General features: G+C 48.7%; 1 protein-coding gene across 10 annotated transcripts in view; it reads left to right on the top strand.

Moving 5' to 3' along the window:
• The first annotated feature begins 1,891 nt into the window (after window positions 1-1,891).
• The window catches only part of SPTAN1 (spectrin alpha, non-erythrocytic 1), a 56,285-nt gene continuing 41,584 nt past the window's right edge, over window positions 1,892-16,592 (top strand). For 2 of the 10 annotated variants that reach the window (XM_053919961.2, XM_045197054.3), the window contains exons 1-3: window positions 1,893-2,180; window positions 12,182-12,421; window positions 13,269-13,394. In XM_053919961.2, the coding sequence (XP_053775936.1) occupies window positions 12,185-12,421; window positions 13,269-13,394 (363 nt within the window). In that variant the 5' untranslated portion in view covers window positions 1,893-2,180; window positions 12,182-12,184. Of the gene's footprint in view, window positions 2,181-2,441; window positions 2,692-12,181; window positions 12,422-13,268; window positions 13,395-16,592 lie in introns of those variants that run through there. The other 8 variants (XM_053919956.2, XM_053919969.2, XM_053919982.2 and 5 more) reach the window with 6 other exon arrangements.

The raw sequence follows: 16,592 nt of genomic DNA, 5'->3' as shown, positions 1-16,592 counted from the left end.
TGGCTTATCTCCAGTGCCTAATGCTGAATGGGGTGGGTGGGGGTGTGGAAGGTGGAGAGGGCTGGAGATACTGTTTTTGGCCGCGTCTCACATCAAAGCATCGAGTAAGATTTTAATTTCTGTAACGACACAGAAGCTCTAAGATCTCCAATCTGTTTTGCATCTGGCAAAGGCCGCAGAACCTCCATTTCACTATGAGGCCAAAGTGATTTAAAAGAAAAATCCTCCCTTTTATAGCTCCTGCCCACGGCCTTGAGACCCATTCTTTTGTCAGAGCAGGTCTTGGTCAAGTTTTGGAGAGCTATGATTGTGTTAGCCATTTTGCATCCAGAGCTGAATATTTTTTTGCTGTTACCCACTGGAGAAGAGGCCTTGGACACCATCAGCTGTTGCCAGAAGTGCACACCCCGGGGAGGAGTTACCCGGCCCTGTTTTCTCCACATAGTAGATTGCAGGAAATGCCTTGTAGCTCCTACGTTTTTCCTCCACATTCTGAAAAGCTGCTTCTTGGGCGTGGCCACTCCTTTTCTTTTCTCTGCGCTCCAGTGGACTGTGGGAACAGAATTTTTCCTCACTGTCATGGCTACAGCCAGGGTGGCTTAGAAACTGGATTGCAGATCCCAGGCACAGGGGAAGAAGCCAGACTGGAGGATCGGGAAGCTCAGGGCCGGGCCCGGGCCTGGGCCCAAGTTCTGGTGCTGTGCCCAGTGCCTTTATATTTATTTAAAGAGGAGGGCTTCTCGATAACCAGGAGGCTGAGGCCTTCCTGAGCCACAGAGCCTCGGTCTGCCTGATTGCACGGGAATGAGCTCCATGTTACTCCCAATGACCGAGGCCCAGCTGTGACCCCAGTGGGGGTGGGGAAAGGGCGTCCTAACCTAGGGCTCACACTGCCAAGTCTATAAGGAAGAGAAATTCCAGAAATCTTTTCTTTCCTCGGCACTCCAGCATCCACCAGTGCAATGGCCCCCTTTCCTATGGGAAGGCAGTATGACATACTGTTTAAGAGAAGGTTCTGACTGCTTGATTCAAATCAGCTTTTCCTCCTGATAGCTGCGGATGGAGGGCAAGACTCCTGGCTTCCACATCAGGGTGCTCATTTGCAAAATGGGAAAATAATACCCACCTCATAAAATCACCTCAAATACTTAAGAAAGAAAAGTAACACATGAAATGCTTAGCATAGTGCCGGGTACATGAGGAAAGTTCAATTAATGGTGGCAGGAAGAACTTTAATGTTTTTGTTTAGAAAATACAATTAATGCATCCTATTCCACGGGTGACCTCGGAGAAAGCTTTTGTTGTGAGTTTATGAGAAATTACTAACTCTCCAAATCCCGGAATGACAGACTTCAATTCTAAATTAGTCGGCTTTATTTTTTATGATTAGATTTGGCCTTTTTCTTACCACCTCCTCAAACACGGAGCCCCCACATCATCCTCGCTTTCTGACCCCAGACCGACCCCACCAGCATAGGCTGACTTGCGTCCTCGGCCCCAGACGTCTCCTCGGGAAAGTGGGCAGGAGGAAGAGAAGCACACGGTGACCTCATCCTTGGGGACTGGGTGTTTTTCCGGCCGGGGAGCGCAGCATCCCCAGCCAGACTGCAGAGATGACCCCTGCCCCGCCTTTCGCTGCAGTCCTGGAAGGGCTCCCAGGGGTGGAAGGGTGGGGTGCAGATTCTCTGCAGGGCGGGGAGGGGCAGGATTGGAGGATCCAAGCTGCGGGGAGGGTGGGGCGGCTGGAGCATCTCGGCCCGCCCGGGCGGAGGCTGAGACTCCACTGCACCACCGACTCCCCCGTCCCTCGCGCGCGCCCTCTTTTCCCATCCTCCGCCGCGCACCCGCAATCTTCTCTTCGCTCGCACCGCCGCTTCGGTTCCTTCCGGGAGCGCTCGCCCTTTTCCGTCAGACGATCGGGAGGCGAGCGGGTGGAAGCTCCGCCCCCTTTGCTCCACCGGCGCTCGCCCCCGCCCCTCGTTCCCGGCCAGGGCGCTCCCTCGCGCTCGCGCCCGCCCGCCGCTGGAACGCGCGTGGCCGCGTATAAAAGAGGCGGGGCGCGCGCGTCGCCGCCACTACCCGCTGCGGAGCGAACGGCAAGGAGCAGAGGCCACGAAGGATCGTTGGTCCCTCAGCAACCCCCAGCCCCACGCACCCACGGCTTTCACTAGCAGGAACCGGTGAGACTGGGAGCAGGGGAGCGCGGGCGGAAGCGGGGCCGGAGGGCAGCCGACCCCAGGGCGGGGAGCCTTGTCGCCCCCGGGGAGGGGCGGGGCTAGCGCGCGGACAGGTGAGCCGGCCCGGCCTTGCAGCTTCCTCAGGCGGGCGGGGAGCCGGGCGAGCCGGTCGCGACCGGCTTGTTGCGCGTGGGCTGCGGAAGAGCCGCCTGGCGGAGCCCCGGTGTTGGCCGCTGGAATGTCATTGACTGGGCGGAGGGGGTGGCGAGGCCGCCGGGTGCCTCCCCGCCCCCAGCCTCAGCCTGGCCGCGGCCCCGCCCTGCCCCATCCGGTTGCTGCAGGTGGGGCGGGGGTTCTCCGGTCGGGATGGTCCCCGTTCCCCTTGCCGTAGAGCGCTTCCCCCACCGCACCCAGTTTCTTCCCTTGGTGGGGAGCGACTTCTGCAGCTTCTTTTCCCAACCCCCTGCAAGCAGTACGGGCCCACCCTTGGAGGAGAAAGAGCCGAGAGCTTAAGGTGAAGGTCTCTTTGATGTTAATTTCATCCGGTTCGGGGATTCTTGGCCTTCTCTGGATGCAGAAAGGCTCGAGGCTGCCCTCTCTTCTTTCCTTATAATAAACATTTCTTTCCTCCTCAGTTGCGATTTGCTTGTAAAAAGCGGATAGCTGCGGCTCTTTGTGTGAGACTCAAATCAAATAACTTAATGGCTTAGAGTTATTTTTTTTTTTCCTGAAACCGGGTTTTTCGAGTCGAAGGCGGTATATTGTCAAAAATTCTACAGCCATGCCGGTGTTGAATGATAGAGCAGCCTTTTGTTTGAAAGCCGTCCCTGAATCTGATTAGGTGTTTTCCAAAGAAAATTGCTTTTAAAAGCCTCTTTCATGTACTGGGTTAAAATGTATTTTAAATAAAGGGCTTGGTAAGGTTAAGGGTTGGACATGTTTTAAATTAAAAACCCGAGTAGATCAGAAAGCTGGGTTGAGACGATGCTTGAACCGCTGCAACACCTTATCACATCTCTTTTATATAATAGGTCCTGAAATCTGTAGGCCCTTTGTTCTGTCTTCATCATGGTATTTTAGAAAAACTTACCATCATGGCTGTTAGGAAAGAATGGAAGAGAGGCCATATGAAGTATTTTCATAACGTGTTAAGAAATTGCGTTGTCATAGCAATTGGACCTTACTGAAACAGAATGTATCAAAGATGGAAGGGTGGGGGTGTCTTGCAGCCAGAAAAGAAAATCTTAAGAATAGCAGTGGGAACACTCAGCTCTGTGAAGCCCTTGAGCCAGGGTTCCACCTCTGCAAACCAGTCATTTATTTTCCCTGTTGTTGCAGCTAATGTCTGAGATTTTGAAAGGTCAAATTGAAGTCAAAGTTTAAAAAATGTGCTGCAATGAGGGCCTCTGTACAGGAAATGAACAATAAACCCTTTTTAGTAACTGGGCCAATAATTACTCAGAGGACCCTCAAAGTGTGTTAGCTGTTATCCAGGGACCTAGATGGAGAGAAGCGACTGGAAAGGAGGGTTTGCTCTGGACTGGACAGGTGTGAAGCAGTTCTTGGTATTAGCCGTGGGCTCGGGAGCATTCTCCTAGATGCTCTCGGTCTGTGGCCGTGTTTTGTGGTAATCTGATAATTGGATCGGTCTCATCTGTCTCTGGCTCTAACACGAGCTCCTCAAGCAATCTGATGAACAGGTTGAGGCGGTTCCCTGGGTTAGAATTTTCTCTCCATTGAATTGTTTCCTTACCTGCCTTCATCCCAAAGGGAGGGGCCCACTGCGGATCCTGAGAAATGGATGTCAGCAATAGTCCATAGTGCTGTCATTTCTGAACCTGCACTAAGGACAGTCACCAGCAGGCCTGCCCCGTAATCAGTCCTCTGGGCTATTCCAGGAGGCCACTAGTTACGCAGCTGGCTCTGCCGCAGCTTGTCAGCTGTGGTCCATCAGCTGTGATCAGAGTAGGTAAAAGAATTCAGAATTCGGCGTCCCGGTAGCAAATGCTGGCTCCAGGAATTCAGGAGGAACGCACTGTGGGCCAGTGGACTCGGGCAGCTGCCCTCGCACCTCCCTTCCACCTTTTTTTTTGCATGTTCCTCCTGCAGCTGTTTTAAACAGGAAATAGTATTTCATAGAGGAAGTGGACCTGGACCTGTAAACTAGGCCCGAGTCAGATCTTTGTAGCTTGAGTTCTTGATTCTGATGATTTCATGAATTAGGCTGTTTTATTACTGAATGGAAGGGGATTTAGGGATCGGTTAGTCCTAGGAATTTCAGTCCATTGGAACTTCTAGTGTTAGAAAGTAGACTCAGTATTATTACTTTATTTGGGGAAACTGAGGCCCAAAGGGGGTCCGATGACTTGGCCACAGCAGCACATTTAGGTGCATAGGAACTGCTGAGACCAGAAAACCTCGGCTCTCTTTCCACACGGCAAACCCCTGGTGGGGTTTATTAATAGTAGGCACTGGGGAAATAATCTGAAATTTGATTCTTATCTGTATTCAAGTATTTTAAAGGATCTGTTTTCTTCATTTTGAAATGATTTTGTTCCCTTTGCCCTCAGCAGCCTGTTATCTTGCTCTTCCCCCCGCCCTCTTTAGACTCCACATTCCTCCATCATGTTGTCATCGTTTCGTAAGCGCAGAGTCCAGGTATTTGACCAGCATGCAGAAAATGCGTTGCCTTTTCGCTTTTGCCTGGTTTGCAGTGAAGGCACTTCCGTGTCAGAGAGGTTGGATGACCCAAAGGGAGGGGGAGAACCCGGCCCGCATGCCTTTTCTGTTAAGGTTCCTGTTAGGGTTGGTTTTTCTCTCTGTTTGGTTTTGGTGTTATGTGAACAGAAGTCTTAGCAAATTTATTCTAAAATTTTCAAAGCCTCCTGTTTTTTACCTTCCTCTCTTTAAGGCATGAATATATTATTTCTTATCACCGTACTGGCATTTGCATGTAATGTTTCCTGGGTTACTTTTTATTGATGGTTACTTGGTTCTTAAGAACCAAGGGACTAAACAGATTATCTCAGTTATTTGAAAAAAAAAATCTGAAAACATGTAGTAAAAATAGTATTTTAAAATTTGGCAAGTATTGTAAACTTATTTTTGTTTCCTGTTTCCATTAACTTACTTTTTTCTGCTACAATCCTTGTAATGAAATGGAGCTTGCGTTTTTTACTTAAAAAAAAAAAAAAGCTCTCTATATATCTATTGTGTCTGTGTACAGTTTTTGAGTGTTTATCAAAAAGAAAAATGCTTAAAATTAATGTCTTGCTATTCCACAAGGAGAAATACAAACTTTGCAAATGTCTAGTGATTATGGGTGATAAATCCAAGGCAGGCCCTTTTATAAATCAGACTGGTTAATTATTTAAACAAGGTTTATAAAAATGGGCCACGTTATAACGTTCTCTTGTTTTGATCTTGTTTTGAATCTTGGTAACAATGTTTTGCACTTAAATACTTCACATCTGAATTTTACAGGTTAACAGGTAAGTAGCAGCAAGGTAGTGATTGGGGGGCATGCAGAAGAAAGCTTTCCCAGCGTTGCTCTTCATTTCTGGGTTTTGATGCAATGCAGTATGAGATTTTTGCTTTCCCAAAGCTAAGTCCCTGCCCACCTTTGTAGAATCCCACACTAAGGAGTTGAAACAAATGCATCAGTTTGAAGGCTGACATGCAGATCCACAATCCTGACTTGAACGTGGTTTAAGCAAAGATATTTTTTTCATGGTTAAATCTCTTCATGTAATTTTTACCTCTCTGCTTATCAGCAGATCGCCACTAAAATCTGCAGCCGAGCTGGTGTTTTGAGTTAATTCATTTGATCTGAGAATCGGTTGGTGTAAAATTGTTATGGGTGCTAACCAGTTTTTTGGTGGTTTGTTGTGGGGGAGCCCTTCCACGTCCCTGGATGTGATCCTCTTGCTGTGGAAATGTAAAATTTGGTAGTAGACTAGCTGTATAAGCCATGGAAAAGGACATTGTCGGTTCTTCACCTTTGGGCTCTGACCGAGCCACAAAAACAAAGCTGACGAATGGTTTCTGTGACCTTTTGCTTTGGGTGATGTTTATGATAATTTTCCCATGGAGCCAAGTGATCTCTTTATCCTGTTAGTTCCTAAAATCCCTTTTCTTGCAAAACTGTGTACCTTGTGCCCCGCCTGCAGTCGGAATTCATTTTGCAGTATTCCAGAGGCCTCTTACAACCTGCGGTTCAGCCTGTTGAAATGCCGGCAGTCCTATGGCTTTGTTTTAAAGAGTGACTCCTTTCCCCTTCCCCATGGTTTCATTCCCTTCTGAGGTTCCATAGAGAAACTGGCAGCCGGATTCTCCCGCTCACCCAGACCTGGGTGAGGGGTCCGAAACCGCTCGCTACGGTGCCAAGTTTGCAGATGCCAAAGCGGTTGGCCTTTGGTTTGAATATGTTTGCATCTGCAGTCTTTTCTGTTGCTTAACCCAGGGTCTGTCCCACCCACTGCCTCTCCCCACCCTCCAAAGATGAAACAGATACATCCCCTGGCACAGTGGGGCAAATAGCTTCTGTAGATTAGGTTAAGGCGTTTAAAAATTCCCCAGGTACCAAGAACAGTCTCAGATAAGCTGTCTCTTGCATTTGTTAAGAAGACAAAGATATTAACTAATGGGCAGCTTCTTTAGCAGGCCTCCATTTTCATTTGGCAATGGGTGTACATTTGCTTTGATATGAGGGGGCATTCTTAGACATGCCATGTTTTTGGATTAAACTAGAACTCTCTAGCCCAGATTTCATATCATTAGGCCCCCGTTTCTCTTCCCCGGGATCTAGCAGTCCTGTGAGAACGCTCACAGGCTCTTTTATTGATTACAGCAGAGGACACGGCTGCGATTCCTGCTCTGTCCCCCGAGATCAGTCCACATGACTTGCTGAATGATGCAGCCAGAATTTGGACTGCTGCATTGCAGCATTTATAATTAGCCTGTATCTTCAGCCTTGCCTAACAGTATCTGCAAAAACATGACCTTTTTCTTCAGTTCTCTTAAGTGGGAAGCTGTCTTTAAACATACAGAGAATGCATTCAGCACTTCGTTTCCCCTCCCACGTTCTCAGTGTGCATGGGCCCGGCTGGCAAAATCAGGGCTGCTCTGCCGCTTTGAGATAAGCGGTCAGTTGACTGCAGTCCTGGGAAGTCAGTGCGGGGTGTCAGGCAGTCAGAGGAATAGATGGGTAGGCTGGCGTGGTTGGTGATTGTTCCTAATGGCACTTTTCCCAAAGTCTTCCCTTCTAACTCTTCAGAGGCGTTAATCCTATTAAGGCAGGGAATGCCTGGAATGTTCTCTGTGGAATCTGCCTTATCAGTCAGCTGCATATTTGGGGGCAGGGGTGGAGTTCGCACAGCCTGCTGAGGTCATGAAGGGAACGTGGTGTGCACCGGCAGAGCCTGAGGAATTCCACTCACTCTGCCATGTAGTTTTGGGCGAGAGGTTACATAAGCACCTTCAGGTGGCAATAGTTCTTGGTCATATGAAAATGTTCCTGTGTTTAATATAGTCTATGGAAGTACCCTTATAGGAGCAAAAAGAAACGGGGAGCTTGTATAGGTAAGGTAGAGACAGCTCCTGTTCAGGTTAAGGGTGGGGGACTCCTATTAACCTAGAACCGTAGGCTCCTGTGATCACGCGAATGCAGGTTCTGTTCAGAGTGCCCGCGGCAGTGGGAGAGTTCTGATGGCTTGCAGATGCCCAGCTCCCCAGAGCAGGCCAGCTGTGGCTTGGCAGAGCTCCCACCTCCTGACGTCAGCTGATCACTGCAGGAAAGAAAAGTCCATTATTGCCTGACCAAAGCACTTGGTATAGAATTGACTCGTTCTACTTCACTGGGGTGACAAAGAGGGCCTTTTAGGTTGGTTAATTTCAGCAGGGCCTTGCCGGTCTGTCTCCCTGGATTGGTAGGGCCAAATCAGCAAGCTGGACCCAAGCAGGGGCGCTGCTCAGGTGGAGCCTTTGCAGCGGTAGGTTGGGGATTCTTGTTTCCATTATGAAGGGCTGCTCCCCAGTGTGACTTCATGGAAATTTCTGTAGCGGCTACAGGACTTTAGGAAGGCAGCGAACACTGTGGTGTGAGGAGGCGGGACAAACTCCAGGGACATTAACTGGAAGACTGAGCCACCTCGCAGGAGCTAGCGTGCAAGGTGGTTACCGGCCCAGACAGAACTGCACCTCCCTCGGAAAGTTTCCTTACAAGGAAATTCTGTAAAGCGAGCAAATTAGACACAATTGCCTTTTGCATCTTAACTCTCTCCTGAGGGATGAGAACAAGGGAAGTTTATAAATTATTCTTAACCTTAATTGTTTACTAATTTAGGAAGGTAGGAATATTCAATCTTTTTTTAAAAATTCTTACCAGAGGACATTCTTACTGATTTTAGAGAGGGGAATGCAGGGAGAAAGAGAGGGAGAGCAACTTCGATCGGTTGCCTCCTGCATGCGCCCCAAATGGGGACGGAACCCACAATCCAGGCATGTGTCCTGATCGAGAATCAAACTCCTGACCTTTCGGTTTATGGGCCGAGGCTCCAACCAACTGACTACACCAGGGCAGAATGCTCAGTCTCTTAAAGAAACAAAACTAATTTAAGCATTTTAATGACTAATTGATTAATATAACTTCCTCCTCTCTTTTCCCCTCCAAAGTGGGGATATAAAAGATAAGAGGTAGTGAAAGGAATTAATTAATAACCAAACAGCCACCAATAAAGATTATGTCAGCTCCAGTTAATTTCCAGCATCCCTGGTTCTAGCATGCTAGTCTGGGAACCAGAGCATCCTGGGTCACCCTAGGCTCTACCACCTGCTACGTAGGTGACCTTGTGTTCTGTACACTTAACTGACAGCATTTCTCGATTTCCAAGTTTAGAATGTAATCGACTCTAATATGCACCAAGTTCTGTGGTCAGAGAGTAAGACAAGATGTTTTTTATAGTCCCTTGGGAACTGTAAATTTCCTTAAAAACTTATAAAAACGGCAGGGAGAGAACAGCAGTGACATGGCAGAACGTGATGGTGCCCAAAAGCAGCACTGAGGGAGTGAGGCCATCTGATTCAGGGCTTCGGAGAGGACCAGGGAGCCGCTTTGCACTTGGAAGGCGTTGTATGGCATGAAACGGTGGTGTTGGGGAGGGAGAGAAGAGACAGTCCTGCAGAGGGGACTCTGTGAGCTGGGAAGTGCACCCACCTGGGGCCAGGAACCTGGGGTTGCTGGGGGAGTTTGTTGTGAGACACAGCTGGAGCAGACAGCTCAGGGCAGGGAGAGGGGTCATGTTGAGGTGTGAACAGAAGTTTTCCAGACAGGTGATGATGGTGCCCTTGTCAGGCAGGAGTCCATCTTCTCCGACAGAGGCGAATACACTTCGGGCAGCAGTGTAAACGGGACTGCCTTATTGTAATTCCCTTTTTGTTTTTTCCCCCAAAGTTTTATTTATTTATTTTTAGAAAGAGGGGAAGGGATGGGGAAAGAAGAAAATATCAATGTTCAGGGGTTACTTCGAACAGTTACCTCTTGCACGCCCCCAACTGCGGACCTGGCCTGCAACCGTGGCATGTGCCCTGCCTGGGAATCGAACTGGCAAACTTGTGGTCCACAGACTGGCACTCGATCCCCTGAGCCACACCAGCCAGGGCGTAATTCCCTACTATCACAGAAACTCCGTTCCCTATCAGAGTGAGAAGAGCAGCTAACTTTCAGAATAGATTGCCCTGTGGCCGGTGCAGGATTAGTAACCCAGACTTGTTCCTCGGGGTGCCGCCTGGTTGTGTGGCTACAGTCAGCGAGCGTACCCTTCCTTTGCGGTTCTCATCAGGAATCTAACGTTTACCTGGGTAGAATTCCAGTTTGACCGTATGGAAAAATGAGACTTGGATGGACTATTGAGCTCTCCTCCACTCTTTACAAATAAATGGGGGGCTGCGCATACTCTTGATCTGATCCAACAAACATTTCTTAATGACCTGTGTGTGCTGGAAATCGGGATTCAAAGACGAGATCACGCAGTCTGATTGTACTGTGGGAGGTGCACGGGCATTTCAGAAGGGCGCGATTGAACCCGAGGGTAGGGGAAGGAAGGAGGCAGGTCCTGCAGCTTGCTCACTCCGCTGGGTGTTGAAGTATACAGGGGAGTCTTCCGGACAGAGAAGGGACCGGGAACAAAGGAAGCCTGTGCAGGAGGTTTGGTGTCTTTCAGGAGAATCGTGTTTGGGAAGAGAAGGAATATTTCCACGTGCCAAGAGGGTAGGGGCATGGGTGAGAGATACCAGTCAGGCACGTTGGGCCAGATTGAGGGGCCTGCTGAAATGGGCGGATTCTTGCCTCTCTCAGAAGGGAGCCATAAAAGGGGGTCTTAAAGCGTGGGCGTGACATGGCAAAGAACATGTTCCTTTTTATAGTTAAATGAATGAATAAATCGGACGCTGTGGGGGAACAACAATACAACAGAAATAACTGGTTAGTACACGGAGAATCATTCGGGAGGAACAATGATACCGCTGAAATCACCTCGTGGCCTCCCTCCTAGAGAGGTAGTCCCGTCACGGAAAGGTGGTCCTCAGAGCTGATGGGGTGCAGACCTCTTGGAGCTGCTGTCATCCCTAAAGAGCGGGACGCGTAGATGTGGCCCCCGTCTCACCAGCGTTGTGTGCCCAGAGCTGGAAGGGGGTGGGGTGGGGTCACTTTCACCAACCTCCATGCCTAATCTGTAGCCTGCTTGTCCTTTGCCAGAAGCTGGGCCAGGCCCGTTGGGAAGAGCTCTGAGATGTTTCCCGGGTAGCAAGTTTTATACCCTGTCTACATAAATTACAGAATGGGAGCTGGAAGGACCATTAAGCGTTTCCGGGTGGCTTCTTTACCAGATCTTAGAACCTTCTCTGTAGAATGTAATTTTAAAATTGGAAGGACCTGGGGATCGTCTCCTTTTCCTCTGCCATCGTAAGTCATTCTAGGAAATCGAGGCACAGAGAGGGGAAGGTGGCCCATGCAAGGTCCTGGGTCAGAAGCTCTTTGTCGTTAATCTGTACCTGTTTTCTTCTGTGATGCTTCCTTGATTAGAGGATAAAATGGCTTATTCCTGATAAGAGCAGGTGGCATCTTCTGGCTTTCTCCCGTAAATAGGTCAGGTTTTCTTTTTGACGTTAAAATTTGGTGAAATTGCCCAGATACCCAAGGGTCGGAAGTTGTGGCAGACTCAGTGTTAATGGGGAAGTACCACCTACCTGGTTAGCCTGCATTTGTGGTGAACTCGAAATTGATGTCGAACTTCATGCAGTCTCCCTGCTTTCCACAATAACAGGGAGGCCTAAGTAGGATACATATTTAAGCACACTTTTTTTTTTTTTAAGTTTCACTGTGATTTTCTTTTAATTGTGCACATTCAAAGCGTTGCCCGGGCTCGCTGGGAGCCTGAAGAAGACCTACAGGACTGACGTGGGCGTGACTGAGAAAGCAGCTAGGAAATTTCTATTGGTTATTGATGTTAAGGGCTCAGTTACTCATAGTCATGTCCTTCTCTTCATTCAATAAGGGCTGAGATCTAGAAAGGTAGAAAAGCTGACTTAAGTAAGAATAGATTCTGCTTAATCTTCACATAACAAAGTACACAGACCAGATGAAAGGGACTTTTGAGTGGATTTCTCAGTAACTCCTAGAGTACCACAAACAGCATTTCCTTCGAATTCTCAAAGGTCTCACAGAATTGACAGGATAGAACATAGTTCTGTGCATGGTTTCGTCTGGCCACGTTGGTTAGGCATCCGCTGAGGGACCCACGGGGGCAGGTGTTGGTGGGGCGTGGATAGCTATTTTTCACTAAGGAATAGGACCGGGTTCCCCTGTTAGATCCCGAGAAGAGGCTCCCCTCTCAATTCACTGGTCTGCTAGGGCTGTCTGGTCATTTTTTCCTTTCCTTCGGAGAGGCTAATTCCATTAAATCTCTGTTGGTGTCTTATGCTTACCTCAGGGGGTTCTTTCTTTTCAGAAAATGGACCCAAGTGGGGTCAAAGTGCTGGAAACAGCCGAGGACATCCAGGAGAGAAGGCAGCAGGTCCTAGACAGATACCACCGCTTCAAGGAGCTCTCAACCCTCAGGCGCCAGAAGCTTGAAGATTCCTATCGATTCCAGTTCTTCCAAAGAGATGCTGAGGAGCTGGAGAAGTGGATTCAGGAGAAACTGCAGATCGCGTCTGATGAGAATTATAAAGACCCGACCAACTTGCAGGTGCGTGTGATCTCCCTGAGATCCGTGCCGGAATTCAAGAGCTCAGGTGTTCTTCCTCAAAAGTATACCAAGAAAGTCATTTAATTATGACCTTGGGAGATTAGGCAGCAAGAAGAATGTAGATCAGACATAAGAAAGGACTGACTCGCTATCTAAAGCAAAAGCCTTTAAAAATCATTGACTTGTAATAAGTTAATTTTATGGTGCAAATTGTACCTCAGTAAAGCCGTTTGGAAAAAAGAGCCCTTCCTCTCATTGGTTTTCGGTGAGAGACTCTTCAGCAAACGGAGCAGGAGCTGGGCTCATGGCCGTCCTTACTGTACGGGTCAGTGTCATCCAAGAAGAGGAGGTGGTGAAGGCTGGTTTAGGTGCCTGGCAGGTCCTTGGCAGCTCAGTACCTGATTAAAAAAGAGGTATTGAGAAATGGAATGTATCAAATTAAATTCACCAAAGAGTGTGGTTTTTAAAACAAGCTAAACATACTAGATCATGAGTGAATGTGGGTGGCTTGTCCAAGGGTAGCACTATGTATGCGCCAAGAAGCCCGTCAGTATGTTCTGTGTTTCTGGGAGGGATCGGCTGTCCATGCCAAGGTTAATTTCCTGGTGGATGATAACATGAGGAAATTCTGTAGCATCTTGTTATCTGCAAAGTTGGCGGTCCTCGGTGGCCTACCTCTCCGAGGGCCAGTATAGCCGTCGTCGGGCTGTTTGAGTAATTGAGCAGGCGGGGATGGGTGCGATGCTGAGTGAGGTGTCCGTGATTAGAGGGGGCACTCTTGGAAGGGGGGGACAACAGAATGGTGCTGAGTGGCTGAGTCCAGGGCTCACTTCTGGTCTGCCAACAGGGCAAGCTTCAGAAGCATCAAGCCTTTGAAGCCGAAGTCCAGGCCAACTCAGGAGCCATTGTGAAGCTGGATGAGACTGGAAACCTAATGATCTCGGAAGGGCACTTTGCATCCGAAACCATACGGGTAAGAGTAGCTCCTGGTGTGGGTGGAGGGCCTTCCTCTGTCGGTTGGCAGAGGAGTGCAGATGAACGCTTACCTTACATGTAAATTTGGGTGCCTAAAAAGATAGACTTCTAGGTTTTTAAAGAATTTTCTGAAGTTCCCTAAAGTAGTTACCCACATCCTGCTGTTGTACTATGATGATTCATTATGAATAGAAACAAGTGAGGAAATGAATATTCTTTTTGTAAAACAAATTAGAGAGTGATACTTCAAAGACGGTGTAAATTAAACTTAACATTTACAGTTGGTAATTGGAGGGGAGAGCATATTCATGAAGTTGGTGAATTTAGGGATCAGGACATAAAGATAAATAGGATTAGGCACAGACACTGTAAAGAAAGTTCTCCATTGACAAGCTCGCTCCTGGATCTCGGGGTTACCGAGGTCTAGTCAGCAAGCCAGTTAGAGGCCCAGCTGGCAGGAATGGCTCGCGGCGCCTGTTGGTGGGTGACCAAGTGCTGTGGCAGACTTCGAAGCAGGGTCCTCGGGCTCTTTGGTCAGCCGGTTGGGGGCCAGTGCACTGGAGTTCGGCCATGATTGATCCTTCTCCGCTGTGTCTGACGACCCTCGTCAGGATGAGGGTCGCACGCTTAGTTTGATTTCCTTCTCTCTCTCCGTGTTTTGTTCTTTGTCGTTCCATTGAGAGACCTTTTCCGTCCTTTACCTATCCAGAAAATCCTGAAGATTCAGGTAAAAGCTACGGTCTTAGGCCCCGGCTAGAACTCTTTCGTCCTCCGCTATTTCGATACCCTGTGGCGGTTTCCTTCCCCTTGGGTTCTGGTCTAGTGGCTTTCAGCAATAAGCACTTGTCTCTCTTGCTGTGATACACTCCACAGTCTCCTATCGAAGACTTGAAGTGAGCCCTAAGCTTATTATTAATGATTAACTATTACTAGTAATGATTGTAGATAGGAAATGAAAGTAAATTTTAAATGCCATGTGACCAGTTGTTTAATTACATGTAATGTATTTGGCTAATGTAATATGTGTCTCTATAATTAAATACAAATATTTATCTGCCATTCTCCTACTATTCTGTGTACACCTTATAATAAATGAAATCAGCGTGCCTGGTTTCTTGATGGAAGCTGTTTGCCCAGAACGAAAGGGGCTGCTGCTCTGTGGAATTATCATCCGCCTGCAGGGGAGAGAGGGTGAGAAACTGACTGGGTGTTGGCTTTATTAGTTAACCTGGGCGGGGGGAGACCCAACCTCACTTCATTGGAGTCTGCTGGGAAGTAACCTCTTCCCTGTTCAGGGCTCTGACTAAAGCAGCATTTAGCAATGGCGTTAGCTACTGTTTGTCATAGCTCTTCGTAGCTATTATGTGCCAGCACCCTACTGGGGATTCACACATTCCCTGACCTTCACCACAAGCTGGCGAGGCAGCCATTATCCCCGTGGCCTAGGGGGGCAGGAACTGCAGCCCGGATCAGTCGCCCAAATTCACACAGCTGGCAGGTGGCCGAACTGGAATTTCAGTCCATTCTCTTTCTCTCGTCACCAGTGTCTGCTTCATTTTTCCAACCTGCATTTCACTTGTGTAGACTTGCCCTAGCATTGCCCCCTTGATCTGTTTCTCCAGTCCCCCTCGGTCACCTGGCTGTGCTACTGCCGAGCAGCCCCATTCACTCTGGGAGAACGGCTTCCGTCCACTGCTTCTCTGGAAGCGTGGGCTGCTTGCTCATGTCCCTGTTGAGAAACCTGCCTGAGTCAGAACCAGGACTTCTCCTCCACGCTGTCAGCTTTCCGAGTGTTTCTTGAGTGCCCCTGCCTGTCTGCCCACTCACGCTGTCGAACAGTAGTACTCTTGTGAGGCTGTACTCTCTCTGACCTGCAGTAATCACAAGACCAGGCACACCAGGAGTGGGCAAGTTGTTCCAGGCCTGGGACGGGCCCAGCCCCAGTTCATTAGGGGGTGTGAAAAAGGAGTTTGTGAGAAACTGATGGGTGACCCGATGGTGAAGTTTTCTCCAGCTTTCTCATAAGGACTGAATTTGAGCAAAGGGCTCTCATTTTATCTCTTGCGTCTTTTCTTTCATGCTCACAGTTCCCATGCTGACCCTGGCTTGGTGATCTGCCTCAGTAACTTAGCTCTGTAGGCAGTGTGGCATAGAGGAGGTGGGAGGGGTGCGGAGGCTGCACGTGTCCTGGGTAACCTGTCTGTCACTGGTTTAGACTTTCACACCGTACCGGACGGCGTGGCGCCCCATAGTCACCGCCACCCACATTGGGTCTCACATCCGAGTAGGTGGAGTATTGAGTTGCTGTGGGTTGCCTTTCCCCTTGCCCTGGAATGCCTTCCACTTCCTCCCCGGCAGTGGGTTCGGCTTTACCCACCGTGGTGGAAGTGATTGCAGTGCTGGAAGTGAATTGTGTGAACAGTATTTCCCCCCCACTGCTTTCTCCTTTCAAATGAAACACAACTCGTTTCTGAGAGAATCCACCCATGTTGAGTCTCCCAGGGCTTTCAAGTTTTTGGCTTGCTGGGAGTGGCACCTCAACGATGGGTGGATCCCGAACCTCTCTCCTGTGCGTGTTCAGACGTTTTGTGGTGCTCGCTTGTCTGTCGGGTACACGGAGACTCCCAGTATCTTGGGTAGGCGTCATCAACGCGTTGAGATTGGATTAGAGTATGAGAACGCATCACCTAAGCTTGGACTGATGATCAGTGCCCCCCAGTTCTTGACAAGTCCTTACAAGGACTGTGCTGTGGAAACCCCAAGATGCTGGGAAGTGACTGTGTCTGGGCTTGTGGCTGCCGCTTGGGTGAAATTTGAAATGCACCAACCCTGAGCTGTAGCACAAACCGTATCTCTTCACAGAAGCCCCAGAGCTTTTCCTACTGAGAACCCTCTTGATAGCTGATGACATTTCAGGACCCACCTTTCCTGCTTTTGTACTAAGGTCGCCCTGTTTACTCGGGCCTCGTAATTATATGTTTACATTCGTGACTACATTCGTGACGTCCGTAGGACCTCTTGTTTGTTTTCCCTTTACCTTCATGAAGTCAGAATGTGCCCCTCAGTGATTTCTGCCGAGGTTCCACGTTACTCCTCATCTTTCTCCCCCCGGCGGTTTTCTGACCGAGGAGTCCACTTCAGTACTTTCATGATTAAGAATACTAATGACATTAAATATTACAAATAATATAACCTC

The sequence above is a fragment of the Desmodus rotundus genome, chromosome 1 (assembly GCF_022682495.2).
Source record: "Desmodus rotundus isolate HL8 chromosome 1, HLdesRot8A.1, whole genome shotgun sequence".
Lineage (NCBI taxonomy): Eukaryota > Metazoa > Chordata > Mammalia > Chiroptera > Phyllostomidae > Desmodus > Desmodus rotundus.
This window is presented reverse-complemented; position numbering and strand designations above follow the sequence as displayed.